At 47.7% G+C, this 14,636-nt stretch overlaps 2 protein-coding genes across 2 annotated transcripts in view; both read left to right on the top strand.

Annotated features, from left to right (window-relative positions):
• The window catches only part of Myzap (myocardial zonula adherens protein), a 725,358-nt gene that overhangs the window by 428,876 nt on the left and 281,846 nt on the right, over positions 1-14,636 (top strand). The window lies entirely within an intron of this gene.
• The window catches only part of Aqp9 (aquaporin 9), a 39,007-nt gene that overhangs the window by 18,634 nt on the left and 5,737 nt on the right, over positions 1-14,636 (top strand). Inside the window, exons 2-4 of the mRNA XM_051156763.1 lie at positions 4,936-5,062; positions 10,653-10,790; positions 12,956-13,074. Of these exons, the coding sequence (XP_051012720.1) occupies positions 4,936-5,062; positions 10,653-10,790; positions 12,956-13,074 (384 nt within the window). The remainder of the gene's footprint in view (positions 1-4,935; positions 5,063-10,652; positions 10,791-12,955; positions 13,075-14,636) is intronic.

Here is a 14,636-nt window from a genome sequence, read left to right as displayed (position 1 = left end):
AACCTTGTTCCAGTTGCTCCCTGTCATGTGGACGTCAGGAGTTCTCCTAGCCTGTCTCAGCTCTGGTTTCCACATTTGTAAAATGATAACAGTGAAAGGGTCAACTCACAGCCATAGGGAGGACCAAGGACCTAATGTAAAAGTCCTTAACTCCCACCAAGTCTTGTTGCTATGGAGTCCTTCTCTGCAACCGTCCACAACTTGCTTTTGATCATGGTATCTTATTACGGCAACAACTCATACATGTGTTAATCTTGACTAACTCCCCCAGTGCTGGCCAGCGCCACAGCTCTGACACAGCTGGTGCTGTGGTGTGTTGGCGTGTGGAGCACTCGAGTACAGATCAAAGGACAACCTGAGGTGTCGGTCCTCACCGCTGCTTTGCTTGAGGCAGGGTCTCTCGGTCACTCTCTGTGGTGTGTGCCAGGCTAGCTGATCCTTCAGGAGTTTCTCCTCTCTCTACCTCCCCCCTGGAGACAGGAGCCCCGAAACAGGCGCGGGGTACCAGGCCCCGCTTCCCTTGGGTTTTGAGGGTCAGAACTCAGGTCCTCTCACTTGAGCAGCTTAAACACCGAGCCGTCTTCCCAACCCCGGGACATCTTGTTTGGCACTTTAAAGGAAGTGATAAATAAACGGGGCCCCTGACAAGGGTCAAAAACAACAAGACCACAAAAGTCAAGTCTTCCTTCTTCCTGCCCTCAGCAATTCATAAAAATTATGCCATCATGTTAGGTTCCACGTTGTGTCCAGTAAAAGGTTTGTCACAAGACTGTGACTCAGTTTGTAACTTTTGGAACTCCCAAATAATCTTTCTTAGAAATCATACTTTATTATTATTATTATTATTAAATCAACTTACCTCAAGCTTATTTCCACCCCCCCCCTCCACTTCTGCACTTACAATTGCAAGAAAAAAAAATTTTTTTTTTAATTCTTTCTTTTGCTTTTCTTAAATATCTTAATCTTCCATAGAGTATTATTTTAGGATGAGCATTACAGGGGTAAACAGTGCTGGTAGACATTACAGCCTTTGGGGAGGGTGTTGAGACATTGTCTCACACAGGACTGATGGGCCTTGAACTTGATAGGTAGATGAGAACCTCTGCAAACTTCTGATCTTCCTACCCCCGCCCACATGCTGGGATCACAGCTGCACACCGCCATGCATTCATGTGGCGCTAAAGACTGAAACCACTCTGTCAACCAGGCTCTGTATCCAAGTGGACAATAGTCTTGAACACTGGTTCTCAACCTTGCTAACGCTGCAACTCTTTAAGACAGTTCCTCATGCTGTGATGACCCCTAACATTATTTTCATTGCTACTTCATAACTGTAATTTTGCTACTATTATAAATCCTAATGTAAATATATGTGCTTTCTAATGGTCTTAGGCGGCCCCTGTGACATATGGCATGTAGGGCTTCAGCATTTGGAAGTGACTGAAAGGCCATTGAGGCTCAGTGAGGGGCAGGGAGAGCTTGTAGCAGGCAGAGTTTTAGTTCAGAATAAAGGCCAGATTGGGTTTGGAGGAGCAAGTGAGGAGAAAGGCACATTGTGAGCGGGAATCCGGAGGTTGGAGTGGCAGGTACCAGTTCAAAGTGCCGGCTCGCAGTGCTGTAGAGCCATGTTAGGCAGAAGTGTCGGGGCCTCATGGGACAAGGCAGTGTGCAGCTGGTTGTGCAGTGATAATTCTTGGGCAGCAGAGAGACTTTTGGGACCCCTGTGGCATGGCATCTGGCTCCATCACTAGATGGCAAGAGGCTGAAGGTGGGGACTCTGGCCAGAGCTATGGTTAAACAAGGCATAGGAACATTGCTATGTACGTTCAAGGAGGGAAGACAGGAGGCAAGATGAGTCCAGAATGTTCGGCTTGGTGGCAAGTGATAGAGGGGCACACCTCACATTCCAGTTAGCCACCAGCCTGCCCTTTTGAATGTTTCCTTTCTTTTCTACTGAAATTTTCTCTTGCCCTCACAGGCATAAAATCTGCTAACAAAACCAGAAACTATTCTGCTGTTGTCACATTTCTACCCAGAGCAATAGTGCGTACGCAGGTATGCACGAAGTGACCGCTCTTTGGAGAGTCGTCAAAAACAAGCAAAACCACTTGGCACTTTGCAGCTTCCCCATTGCCCACGTTTGAATCTATGATTAGCAGTGACACAACAACTGTTTCCACTGCCTGTCATGAGTGTGTCTCCCCTGCTTGTTAGTGCCAGGAAGTGAGTTCATGGCTAAGTTCATAGATTCAGTTACTGAATTCACCGTTCTCCACTGTCCTTTTGGGTTTATGTTGAAAACGGTTCTGCATTTGCATGTATGACTGCCCTGTGCTGTTCAAACAATGCTTTCGTTAGTGTGGTCTCATTGGGCCTATACTGAAAAGCCCCAGGAAGCAAGCCTGAGGCACGCTTCTTGTCATTTAGTAGAGGAGCAAGCTGAGACTGAGAAGCAGTGTGTTAATTTACACAACCATGAAGGGCGTTTTCATGCCCAACAGAGAAAGCAACAATCTGGTTGTTTGACATGAATGTACTAGAAACTATTACAGAGACCAAGAAATTTAACACACGTGTTCTCCTTCTCTCTCTCTCTCTCTCTCCCTCTCTCTCTCTGTGTGCGCGCGCGCATGTGCGCGCGCGTGTGCGCGTGTGTGGTGTAGGAAGGCTGCCTATAACAGATCCTTCCTGTCTGCTATCCAAGTTCAGAATAATCAAAATGGTACAGACTGCAAGGGACATAGCATGGGAATTAAGGACATAGACTCAGGTCTACATAATGCTCATGTTTTGTTTTGTTTTGAGACAGGGTTTCTCTGTGTAGCCTTGACTGTCCTAGACTCACTTTGTAGACCAGGCTGGCCTCAAACTCACAGCGTTCTGTCTGCCTCTGCCTCCCGAGTGCTGGGATTAAAGGCGTGTGCCACCAAGCCTGGCTAATGCTCACATTTAAAACCCAACCAGCATGCTCTGAAGAAATCAAGCCACCATGCAGAAGCCACTTGTAGGTCCTCTGACCTGCTTTCCAATACAGTCTCAGTGAGCAGGCAATATACCCACAAGGCAGACATATGAATGCAGCAACCTTCAGATAATTCCAGTGGATCAGAAATGAAATGTCTTGCCAAACCCTGGCCAAATCTAGGGTTCATGCACAACCTACATATAGCCTTGGGTTTGAAGTAGTTCTGTGGAAGTGGAACTCGCTGCTCACATGAACTTCTGACCTTCCAGTCTATTAACAAGAACCGAGTCCTGTAGGAAATGCTTTTTGCAGAAGGGCAATTGAGTGTGTTGAGCTGATGAGAGGAGGCCTGGTAGATGCAACATAGATAAAGAGGGAAGAGAAGGGGACTTGGGGCCACAGGGAAGGACACAGTGGACAACATATCCATAGCTTTGTCACGCCTTATGTCTCCTGCACCAGCTGAGGGAATTTGCCCAGATCTACTGCAGGAAGAACTAGACCGATCACTTGCTAGGCCAGGCTAAATGCACCTGGAACCTCACTGTTGGGGGTCCTTGGAGCTCGCTAGCCAGTTTGTCTGAAATGATGAGCTTTGTGTTCCATGTGGAAGACACTGTCTCAAAAAAAAAAAAAAAAATCAGGTAGAAAGCAACAGAGAAGGTGTTCAACACCTGCCCTCCTCTGGTGTCCTCATAAACATGTACAGGTGTGTACACCTGCACACTTCTGCACAGACATGCACATTATACACACACACGTACACACACACACGCACACGCATGCACACATGCACACACAAACAAAAAACTGCAACGCTGCATATATGTGCTGCAGTCTCCTGGGTGGCAATTCTGATGAGGGTCACAGGAGCCCCTAATGGCTTACCTTTCCTTCTGTCTCTCCCCTTCAGCCCACAAACTCCCCTCTCTCGCCACTGCTCCCAAGGTGATTTCAGCATCTAGGATATAAAGGGAGACTACTTAGCAGAGTGAAGTCAAGACAGGTCAGAGGCCTCTTCAGGGACTGTCAAGCCACTTGAAGCTTTCCTGTTCCCTCTGGACCCACACTAGGTCGTGTGCAGCAGAGCATGGCTGGGGGACTACTCTTGTCTGGAGAGCAGCCACAGATTCTGCCCTGGCTGCCCTGAGTAGCTCATCTTAGATGACAGCGATTCCCAACCCTACTCCCTGAGGACCATACTCAATGCCACTCACTTAGTTCAGAAGTTATATTCAGCATTTAATTGGCCTCAGATCACAAAGGAAAAATAAAGACACAAACATAGGCCTAATTTAGGCAGTCGTGATGATAGAAACTCTAGAAAGAGAAAAAAATCAGCAGGCTCTGGATGGAGCCAGGGCGCTGTGGAAGGGGAAGGGAGCGCTGATGCTGCTGCGGCCTGGGCTGCCATTTAGTGTGGACTATGCTGCGAACGAAGGCAGTGTTTGTCTGTGATGTGCACATCAAGGGCTTCCCTCCAGAAACCAGGCCTTTCTGCTCCACCCAAGTATGTATTGAATGTCTCATATATAAATTACATTTCTCCAACGGGCTTCCCAGGACAGCCTCACGGAGGTCCGACAGAGCCAGTTCACCACTCTCAGGAAAGTTCTTATATATGGCTTTTACACTCTCAATTTGGAATCTCCATTTTTCATCCCTTTGAGGCATCTGGACCATGATGTCAACTTGCCTGACTTATAAGTTGTAGGCAACTGTTCACATTCTAAACACCTAGTAGGATTCATTTGCAACCTAGATGTAGCCTTGGAGATAGGCAGAACAGTATAGATTGAATTGTTTGATATCTGAAAGAAGCTTAATTCATGCCTTTGCTTCACACACACACACACACACACACACACACACACACACACACACACCACTTATTATTACCATGAATGCATACTGCACTAGCCAGTGCCCTCCCCACTTCTTTAATAAGCTGTTTTGTTTTTCACTTCTAGGTCCTTGGATGTGGCTCTATCGCCCAAGCAGTCCTCAGTCGAGGACACGCTGGTGGAATCATCACCATCAATGTTGGATTTGCAATGGCAGTTGTGATGGCCATTTATGTGACTGGAGGTGTCTCTGGTAGGCAGTAGACGTCATTATCATGGCCCTTCACAACAATCCCAGTGTGCTAGCAGGGTTGGAGCCTCACATACATTATTTATTGTGTCTCAGCCCTGCAAGAGTATGTATTGATCTCTTTTTATAGATGATAAAATTTAAGTACCATCAAACAGTAAGTGGCTTATGCAAAGGCAACACTGAGCAGGGGTCAGGTTGGGTTAGCACTCACACCTGAGACATCCCAGTGTACCCTCCAGCACTCACTATCTTTTACATTTTTTTCTGAATCTCAGTCTTAGAATCCATTTCCCAGTTAAGTTTGAGAATAGCTCAGCAAAAGTCAGTCACACCAGCAGAGGTGAGCCCTTGGCCTTTATCAGCCACAATCAGAGAAGCTAGGTCTTGTGCAACGTGGTCTTCATGATAATGTGTATCTGAGCTTTAAAAAAAAAAATGTTATCCTAGTTCTTCCTTGAATGCAGTCTGAAACACAGGAAGAAACCTAGGGTGGGACCAAGTGTTCTGAGTCATGGAGCATCCCACGTGGGTACCGAGCACTAAGGCAAAACAGTTGGTCAGAGTTGGGCATTGAGACACCTCAACATGTCAGGCACTATTCTGGGGCATCCTTAATCATCTCTCTCCCTTACAAAAACACTCTGCTGGGACGTACTATTGTCTTCATGATGCAGAGAGCACTGGGCCTGAGAGAGGGTCCTTAAGTTGCTATGAGTCCTGCATCTGACAAGGAAAGAGAGCAAAGTTGACTCAGGTCATCATGGGCTATAATACCCTCATTGGTCTATTAGGGGCAAATTTACTCTGGTAGAGGATCCTTGCGGTGATCTGGCTGGTCTTGTGATAAATATGTCACCGGAATGCTGAAGAATGATGCCCAGAGTCCCCGCAGCCTTCTGGGGTGTGATACTGCAAGGGATCTTTTACTGGGTGACAACACAGTAGCCAGGCAGTCAGAGTTCCATGTTTGTGATTTGTTTGGCATGAACAGTGTCTCCATTTAAGTTGTCGAGCTTTTGCTGTGAATCCTGCATCATATCACTGACCTTAAGGGAAGCACAAGACTTATTGGGAAATGTCCCTGTTCCTGCGGAAGGCAAGTTAGCATGGGGGAACCGTGACAGCAGACGTGACACAAGTGGTCAAGATACTGCACCACTGTCCCCTAAGCCTCCCAGCACATTCCCAACACATAATCTCAACACATCCATTATGAATATAGAAACATTTTCAACCACTTTTTAAAGGTGAAGACACGGTTTAGAGCAGTGGTTCTCAACCTTCCTTATGCTGTGACCTCTTAATACAGTTCCTCATGTTGTGGTGACCCCAATTGTAAAGGTATGTTGTTGCTACTTCATCATGGTAATTTTGCTATGGTCATGAATCATATCATAAATATCTGATGTGCAGGATATCGGATATGCAACCCCTCTGAGAGGGTCTTTCCGTCCCCAGAGGGGTTGCATCCCACAGGTTTGGAACCACTGGTTTGGAGTGTTTTGCTTGCATGATATCCTGAGCTGAACATTGTCAAGTAACCATATGGGACTTGGATTCTGTCAGTATAGTTGACTCTCCTCACTGCCACTGCAGCTCATGGAGCTTTGCATTCATGGCTGCGTGTGGGGACTTGAGGAGTCACTGTAGGGGAAAGGGTTGAAAGGACCAGAAGGAGGGATGAGAGGGGGTAGCAAGGTGGCAAAGAGATGCCCCCCCCCCCCCGCCCGGCCTGTGTACTGAGGCTAAGCTCTTGTGAGTGGGAAGCAGAGATGTAGAGGTCCTTCCAGGCGGGGCTTTGGATCTGACCAAGTTAGAGACCCTGAGACCCTCAAAACACAAATGAAATGGTGGATGGGCCTGGCTGGTGGACGGCTGGTGGACGGCTGGTGGAGTTGGCACGGGAGTACCTGTCACGCCTCTGTTTAGACCTAGCAAAGTTCAGGCTGTGAGGACTGATGACTCAGGAATGTGCAGGGACAATGCATGCACCCTCTAATACAGCAGCACAGAACCACAGCAGCAGTCTTGGCATCAGTGGCTGCAGGAACCAGAGAAGACAATTATGTGGGACGTGTCTGCCAAGGCAGCTGAACCTAACATGGTCTGTAGCCACAAGGGAGACCTTTGTGAGGACTCCAAGAACAGCCAGTGCATGCAGGACATGAATATGAATGTGATCCCATTTTTTTGGCCACAGTATAAGGAGTTAATTTGCTATAAAGGAGTTTTATCATCCTGCTCAACCGTGACTGTGCAAACCAACCAATCAGAGCTTACCACACCTAATTATGTAACATGCTACTCAAAGCATGAAGACTGCCCAGTGGCAATTAGTTTTTAAAGTTGTGTGTGTGTGTTTGTGTGTGTGTGTGTACACATATGTGTGAACATATGCCGTGGGAAGCATGTGGAGGCCGGAAGTTCTGAGTTCTGAGTTCAGGGATTGAACTCAGGTTGCTAGCGTTGGTGACAAGTGCCTTTACCTTTTACCTTTCCCTCTGTGGCTTCTCCACAGTTCATGTTGGTAGCCATTTTTGATGTAGCATTTTATAAACGAGTTCCCCTGTCTGTAAGGTATCCAACACAGAAGTGTGCACAGGTGGTAAGAAGGAGTTTGCCTACAGCAGAATCTTAAAAGAGTTCGCTTAGCTCTCCCAAGACTCGAGTCTTGGGTCTGTTAGACCCAGCTGTTTCCCCTCGGGGAATCTTTATGTGTATAACACGATCATCAAAGCAACCTTGGCAAGCCGATACCCGGGGGGCAGGGGGGGCAGGACTCACTGACCCTAGTCCTCATGTTCTTTCCACCACACTGCTCTGGCCTTGGCCGTGCAGAAAGCCATTCAGGTCTGTAGGGAGGAAGTTCTCCAGCCCTCTGGACTCCAGCCATGGCTTCCCCTCCCCTTCTGAATTCTCTGTCTCCCCTTAGTCCCTTCCCCTCAGTAGTTTTCAAAGCTACCTTCCAGATCTACCCTCCTTGACTCCCAAGCGACTGTCCCCAGACTTCTGTCATCTGCAGCATCTAAGCAAAGCCCCCTGGCCATCCCATCTGCTTTCTTCTCTAAGATGCCTACCAAGTGGCTGACGTCATGTGGCATTCAAGGCTAATTAGGCTTTCAGGGTGCTTGCCAGAGATGGCAACGTGTAAACCTACCTGTGGGAAACTATCTTAGAAGGGAACTTATTCTAGAAGCCTCACTCAGCAAGGCACTCCTGAGGGATGGTTTTGATCAGAGGTGACTTATTGCCCTCTTGTCCTTCCGCAATGAGTGCCTCCAGGCTGGCTGCCTTAGATCATATGGTTCTGTCCCTTTAAAGGGGAGCAGCCATGCTGCTTCTCCTACCTGGTACCTTTGCTTATCCACTATGCTCAGAGACCCAACTTCTCTATGCTCAAACCCTCCTCCCCTCTAAAGTCTGAAAATGGAAGGCATTTCATTTGCTCTGTCGGCTGCTGTTGAATCTTCTGTGTCATCTTCCCTGGCCTGGCCTGTGTTAACTAATGGCCCACAGATGAACAGATGGCAGCCTGGCTCCAGGAATTTCCCACCAGCCCCTGTGTTTGTGCAAATTCATGTTTCCAACATTCTTACTAAGCTGCCTTCTGAAGCCCATAAATGCAAAACCCCATAGGTGAAGCATCTGTAAGGATCTGGGAAGTCACTGATGCTTTGATGCTTTGGAATTTTCTTGCTCATATTCACTGGAGTTGGATGGCAGAGGTGACTATGCTTGTGGGTTAGCAGCCAAAACCCACTGTCAACCTTGGACTGGAGACTGGGGAAAAGCATGGCTCTCACCAGGGGGGCTGGGCTTCTAGACTCATGCTTGACTGTGGCACCAGAGAGGGCCAGGGCTTAGGGTTATCACCATCCTCATAATCACCATGGCCGTCAGGATTGTTGTCATCACTGTTGCTCACATCTAACCTGAAGGTCCACATTTTAGTGTGCTCATCTTGAAAGTGAATTTGATCCCCCCCCTTCCATATGAAACTGCCATCCATGTTCTTCAGGGTCATCTTACGCACCCCCTCCTCACCACCATGCTAGCTCAGCTGTGCCCATGTATATGTATACTTGACTTTCAAGGCAGATCTATCATGCTTTGAGATTATGATGATGATGATGATGATGTCGGGTCCCAGCCTGCAGAAAAAATTGAATCAGGGTTCACCTGAAAGAGGGAGTGGGGATTGAAAGTAGGATACAGAGATGCAAGAAATAACGAATCAAGTCAGGACATTTCTGGTCAAGATTCACTTTATTGCCGACTAGCAGGAACATATATAGGGCAAGGTCGATAGGATCTATTCTTTTTATTTTATTTTATTTGGTTTTTCGAGACAGGGTTTCTCTGTGTAGCCTTGGCCATCCTGTACTAATTTTGTAGACCAGGCTGAGGATCTCTTCTTATCTCACTCACCCTAGCCCCCGGGCAAGAATGCAATAGCCTAAATGGCTCCCTGTAGAACTTCCTAGTTCTCTGAGTAGTTCCTTGTAAGAACTTCCTAGATCCTCTGGGTGGTTCCAAGTTGAAACTTCTCTACTTCTTTCAAAGGTAAATAGTCCAAGGATGGCCTAGAACACAAGACCTCGTGGTGAGGTAAAGGTCAGCAACTCGAAGGTCACAGCATACAGCCTAAGCACAGGATTTCTGACATGGCAGAATTTGGCACAGGTCCCCACAGTATGGGGAGGAGGAGAGCATGTGCATGTGAATGCAGGTACATGCAGAGTCCAGAAGAGGGCACTGGAGTTACAGATGGCGTTGTGATACCTACCTAGTGCAGGTGCTAGGAACCAAACTTGAGTCCTCTGCAGAAGCGGTATGAGTTCCTAACCCTGAGATGCCCCTCCAGCCCCAAGGCAGCGAAATATTTATAAATGTGCTGAAGGAGGTCTAGAAGTGAATTAATGGGACTTGGCTCTTATGTTCAGATAAAGCTCCTGTTCCTCTGTTTGCTCACCAGTTAACTAGGGTAGAGTCCATTTCATTAGGTTAAGTCTAAAGAATGCCACAGCCATAATATCTGGCAGATCACTCAGTAAATGCTGCAGCTGAGTCCACAGTCACGTGGGCACATCTGCGGCATTCTGCAGAGCTAACCATCTCTCTGACCTTATGAGTAGCTAAGAATCAGGAAGCTGACTTCACTATGTATGGCCTGGTTGTGTTGAAGAATTTGTTGCCACATATCTGTGTGAGAAAACACATTGTTTATGCAGAAGAATCTAGAAGGATTCATTCAGACACGGTAGTCGCCTCCAACAAAACCCCTCTGCCTCAGGGACAGGCACTGGGGTTCACCAGGACAGTATCCTTTCCAAGTACAAAGAATGGCTTTACAGCCTCTGGGCATGCACTAAAGAACTGTTATATATGGCCTTACGCCTCCATTGCCTTAAATATATATTCACAGTGGTAGTTTACATGAGTCTACATGTGGTGTTCCTTCACCGATGGCTAAAACTCCACTTTAAAAAGAGGAGCTGCTTACTGACACCGAGTTTTTAATGTCTGCGTTCAGATAAGTAGTCTAAATCTGCACCCTTCCCCTGCCCCACATTGTCTCCTCTGCTTGCAGGAGGCCACATCAACCCAGCTGTGTCTTTTGCAATGTGTGTCTTTGGAAGGATGGAGTGGTTCAAGTTCCCGTTTTATGTGGGAGCCCAGTTTTTGGGAGCCTTTTTTGGGGCTGCAACTGTCTTTGGCGTTTACTACGGTGAGTACTGCTTCCCCGCCCCCCTACACCCCCAGTCCAAAGATTCAGGGGGCTAGTGGGGCTTGCTGTGAAAGCTTGAATTTGTTGGTAGGAATCAGTGAGATGGAGAAAGAACAGGATACATTGTGACAATGACAGTGAGGCCGTGCTATCAACTGGGAAGCCCTTAAGTAAAATCTGGGGATTTGTTTTTTAATAGAGACAGGGGTGGGGTGGAGGGGGGAGGAGAGTTTTTAACCTGCTTACATGTCTGTGCACCACTTGTGCGTCTGCTGCTCAAAGAGACCAGAAGAAAAGCATCAGATTCCCCTGCAACCGGAGTCAGACCATTTTGAGACAGGCACCATGTGGGTGCTGGGACTCAAACTCAGCTCCTCTCTGGAAGAGGAGCTACAGTTCTTAACTGCTGAGCCACCTCTCTAGACCCCACAATATAAGTCACTTTTGTTGTTTTGGTTTGTTTTTTGGGTTTTCTAGACAGGATTTCTCTGTGTAGCCTTGGCTGTCCTGGACTCACTTTGTAGACCAGGCTGGCCTGGAACTCACAGCAATCTGCCTGCCTCTGCCTCCCAAGTGCTGGGATTAAAGGCGTGCACCACCGCGCCCAACTTGAGGGCACAACTTTTAAGAGGCTAATTTCAGGTTCACCCTGCACTACAATATGAACATACGCAATATGCCAGTGCGTGGCCTCTCTGCTGCTTTCTTTGACTTGACAAGAAAAGAGGTCCTGCTGGGTCATGAAAACTGTGACCCAATAAATATTTACAGTGGGAATCTGAGGTCATGCCTTTGAAGGGAGAAGCACTAGGTGGCAGCCTCTGCCCAGGAGCCCTCAGGAAATGTGGTCCTGGCAATCCCAGACCCAGGACTGAGCTCTGGCCATGGCAGTTAGTAGCTCTGTGACTTAGGAATGAAGCATGGTGCCACACGCCTGTGACCCTAGAACCTGAGTGGTTGAGGAAGGATGGATGATCAGGAATTCAAGGCCACTCTCAGCTACAAAGCAAATTCAAGGCCAGCCTGGGTCTTGTCTCAGAATAAAGAACTAATTAGTAAATATGTAAGTCAAACCATGTAGAACCCACTTTCCTTCTCTGGAACACAAGGGACTCCCAAAGTCCTTAAGGCTAAGCACTCTTGGGGTTCTGTGGCACCAGCTGTTAAAATAGTTCTTCTCATACACGCCAAGCTTCAGAGCATCGGGAGTGGCACCCCAAAGACTCTGACAATCCAAACCCTAGGGAAACCAGCTGTGCAAAGGGGCCTCTCCCCACGGTCTCTCTCTGAGAAATAGATGTCTAAGGGAGATTCGAGGCCAGACCAGAAACCCAGGGAGCCAGCATCTCAGCAAAGAGAGGCCTGGGGTAGATGTGTCTGGCTCAGTGGCTGCCAGTTCCCTGACTCTGAGGTCCCTACAGGCCTTCCATAGCACTGTCATTACCCAAGTAGACCTTCATGTCCTGAAGTCAGGGTTACGGTTAGTAGGGAGCCTCTAGCAGCTCCAGCTTCTGCTTACTAAAGTCACACTTTGGTTTTAGATCAATCTTGACAATTCCAAGATTTTGCCCTTGCCACACCCCCTCCCCCAAAGAAGACAGGTGTCCAAGACCCTGCTGACTAAAGATTTGGTCCAAGCGTAGAGTGAACCACCGGGTCCGCTAAGGGCTTTCTACTTTTGACTCACCATCCTGGAGTTCCCTGGGCACCTCTAAGATTGTCTTCCCGTAAAGACTGCTTGGCGCTATTGTTTTGCTTAAGACCGAGCATAGACCTCTCTTCTCCTTTGACTTTTGCTGCTGTGATAGAAGAGAGGGTTTATATCAGCTTACAGACATAGTCTCTCACTGAGGGAAGTCAAAGCAGGAGTTCAAGCAAGAACTTGAAATAGAAAACATGGAAGGAGGGTGCTTGCTGGTGTACCCACAGTCTCACAGTACATAGCTTTCATGTACAGCCTACACAGAACCACCTCCTTGAAGAGTGGTGCCACTCACCGTGGGATAGACCTTCCTTCATCAACGAATTAGCAAGACAGTCCCTCACAGACATGCCCACGGGCCAGTAGCTGAGACTCCCTTTTGGGGTTACCCCAGGCTATGCCACATTGCCAGTTAAAGCCCTTTCCTGTAAACACTAATGTCCCCAAGCTCTGTGTTCCACAGATGGACTCATGGCCTTTGCTGACGGACAACTGCTCACCGTGGGAGAAAACGCAACTGCGTTTATTTTTGCAACATACCCAGCTCCTTTCGTCTCCCTGCTAAACGCCTTTATGGACCAAGTAAGTGAAGAGTCAATGAGGACCTGATTCTGGTGGAAAGATGTGATGGAAAGTGGGCACGGGGACCGGGTGTGTTGGAGCACCGAGTGCCTGACAAAAGGGGAAGATTGCGTTTCCAAGCCAGGGCTCTTTATATAAACCGAGCTCTCTTGGCAGTGACTTGCCTGTGAAGGGTTCTCAGCTTCCTTCTTAACACACATAGTTGCTTCATATTAGTTGAGGTCCAGAGAAAGAGAGTGGCTGCTTGGACGAGAGGCAGGTGAAACCTACGATATTTCTAGTGTCTCTTTTGTGTTCGTGGCTAAAGGGTGATAGCTACAAGACATGGCACCTCCATATCTTAGGGCTGTGAAATACGGTGGTGATCCAGGGGGCTCATGAACCTGCCCTGCCTCCCCATAAGCCCTATGTTCACCTGACTCTTAAGGGAGCTAACTGTCTCACTTAGATTGCTATTTGACGTAGCGCCTGCGGGATGTGGCACGCACCTTTAATCCCAGCCTTTTGGAGGCAGAGGCAGGAACCTTGCCACAAGTTCCAGGCCAGCCTGGGCTACATAGGAAGTTCCAGGTCAACCAGGGCTGCACAGAGAGACCCTATCACAGCTGCACTGGCCACATATCCTTACCGTTGTCTTTTCCACTCTGATCACAAAGTAAAGCAGGAGACAAACGTGTGTTGATCTCTTCCTTGATCTCTGTCTGGAGCTCGAAGCACTTGTAATTGAATGTGAGCTGCAAAGTCCCAGCATCCAGAGTCTGAGCCCTCAAACAGAAATAGGATTTCTGTCCCTGACTCTCTGCGTGGTTTCGGCAAATTGATGAATTTTGTTTTAAATCTCTGACTATGGGACTAGAGAGATGGCTCAGCAGATTAGAGCACTGACTGCTCTAACAAAGAACACCTGCATGATTGCTTATAACTATCTGACTCCAGTTTCAGGTGATCTGATGCCCCCTTCTGGACTTGCTAGGCACTGCATGCATGTGGTACACAGCTGAGGCACTCACACATATAATAAATATATCTTTACCTTTTTCACTTGTACCACGTGGATAAATGTCAGCCTTTGCCGGGTTCATCGTAAGAGTTTTAAAAAATAACGTGAGAAAAATGTATTGTGGCTGAGTGTGCTGACGCATACCTTTAATCCCAGCACTCAGGAGGCAGAGGCAGGTGGACCTCTGTGAGTTCGAGGCCAGCATGGTCTCCAAAGAGAGTGCAGTATAGCCAGGATAGCTCTGTGTAGCAGAGAAACCCTGTCTCAAAAAAAAAAAAAATCCAAAAAACGTACTGTGAACAACAGCTGTGAAATGTAGTGTAGCTGCACAGAGTGATCACAAAAGAACAAGGCGGCATCCTGTAATCCCTCCCCTGACTTGTTTTTTCAAACAACAACAACAAAACAACAATATGCACAATTAATAACCAATGAGACCATAGTATCACAGTAGTAACTTGGAACAGGAAACCCACAAGTCCTAGGACTATAGAAAGAGTTACAGTGGGGAAGACTCAGAGCGACGAAGCTGCCTGAAGAAGGAACGCGGTTGGTCAGCAAG

The sequence above is a fragment of the Acomys russatus genome, chromosome 14 (genome assembly GCF_903995435.1).
Source record: "Acomys russatus chromosome 14, mAcoRus1.1, whole genome shotgun sequence".
Taxonomy (NCBI): domain Eukaryota; kingdom Metazoa; phylum Chordata; class Mammalia; order Rodentia; family Muridae; genus Acomys; species Acomys russatus.
The sequence above is the reverse complement of the archived record's forward strand: the minus strand, read 5'-3'. Positions and strand labels throughout refer to the sequence as shown.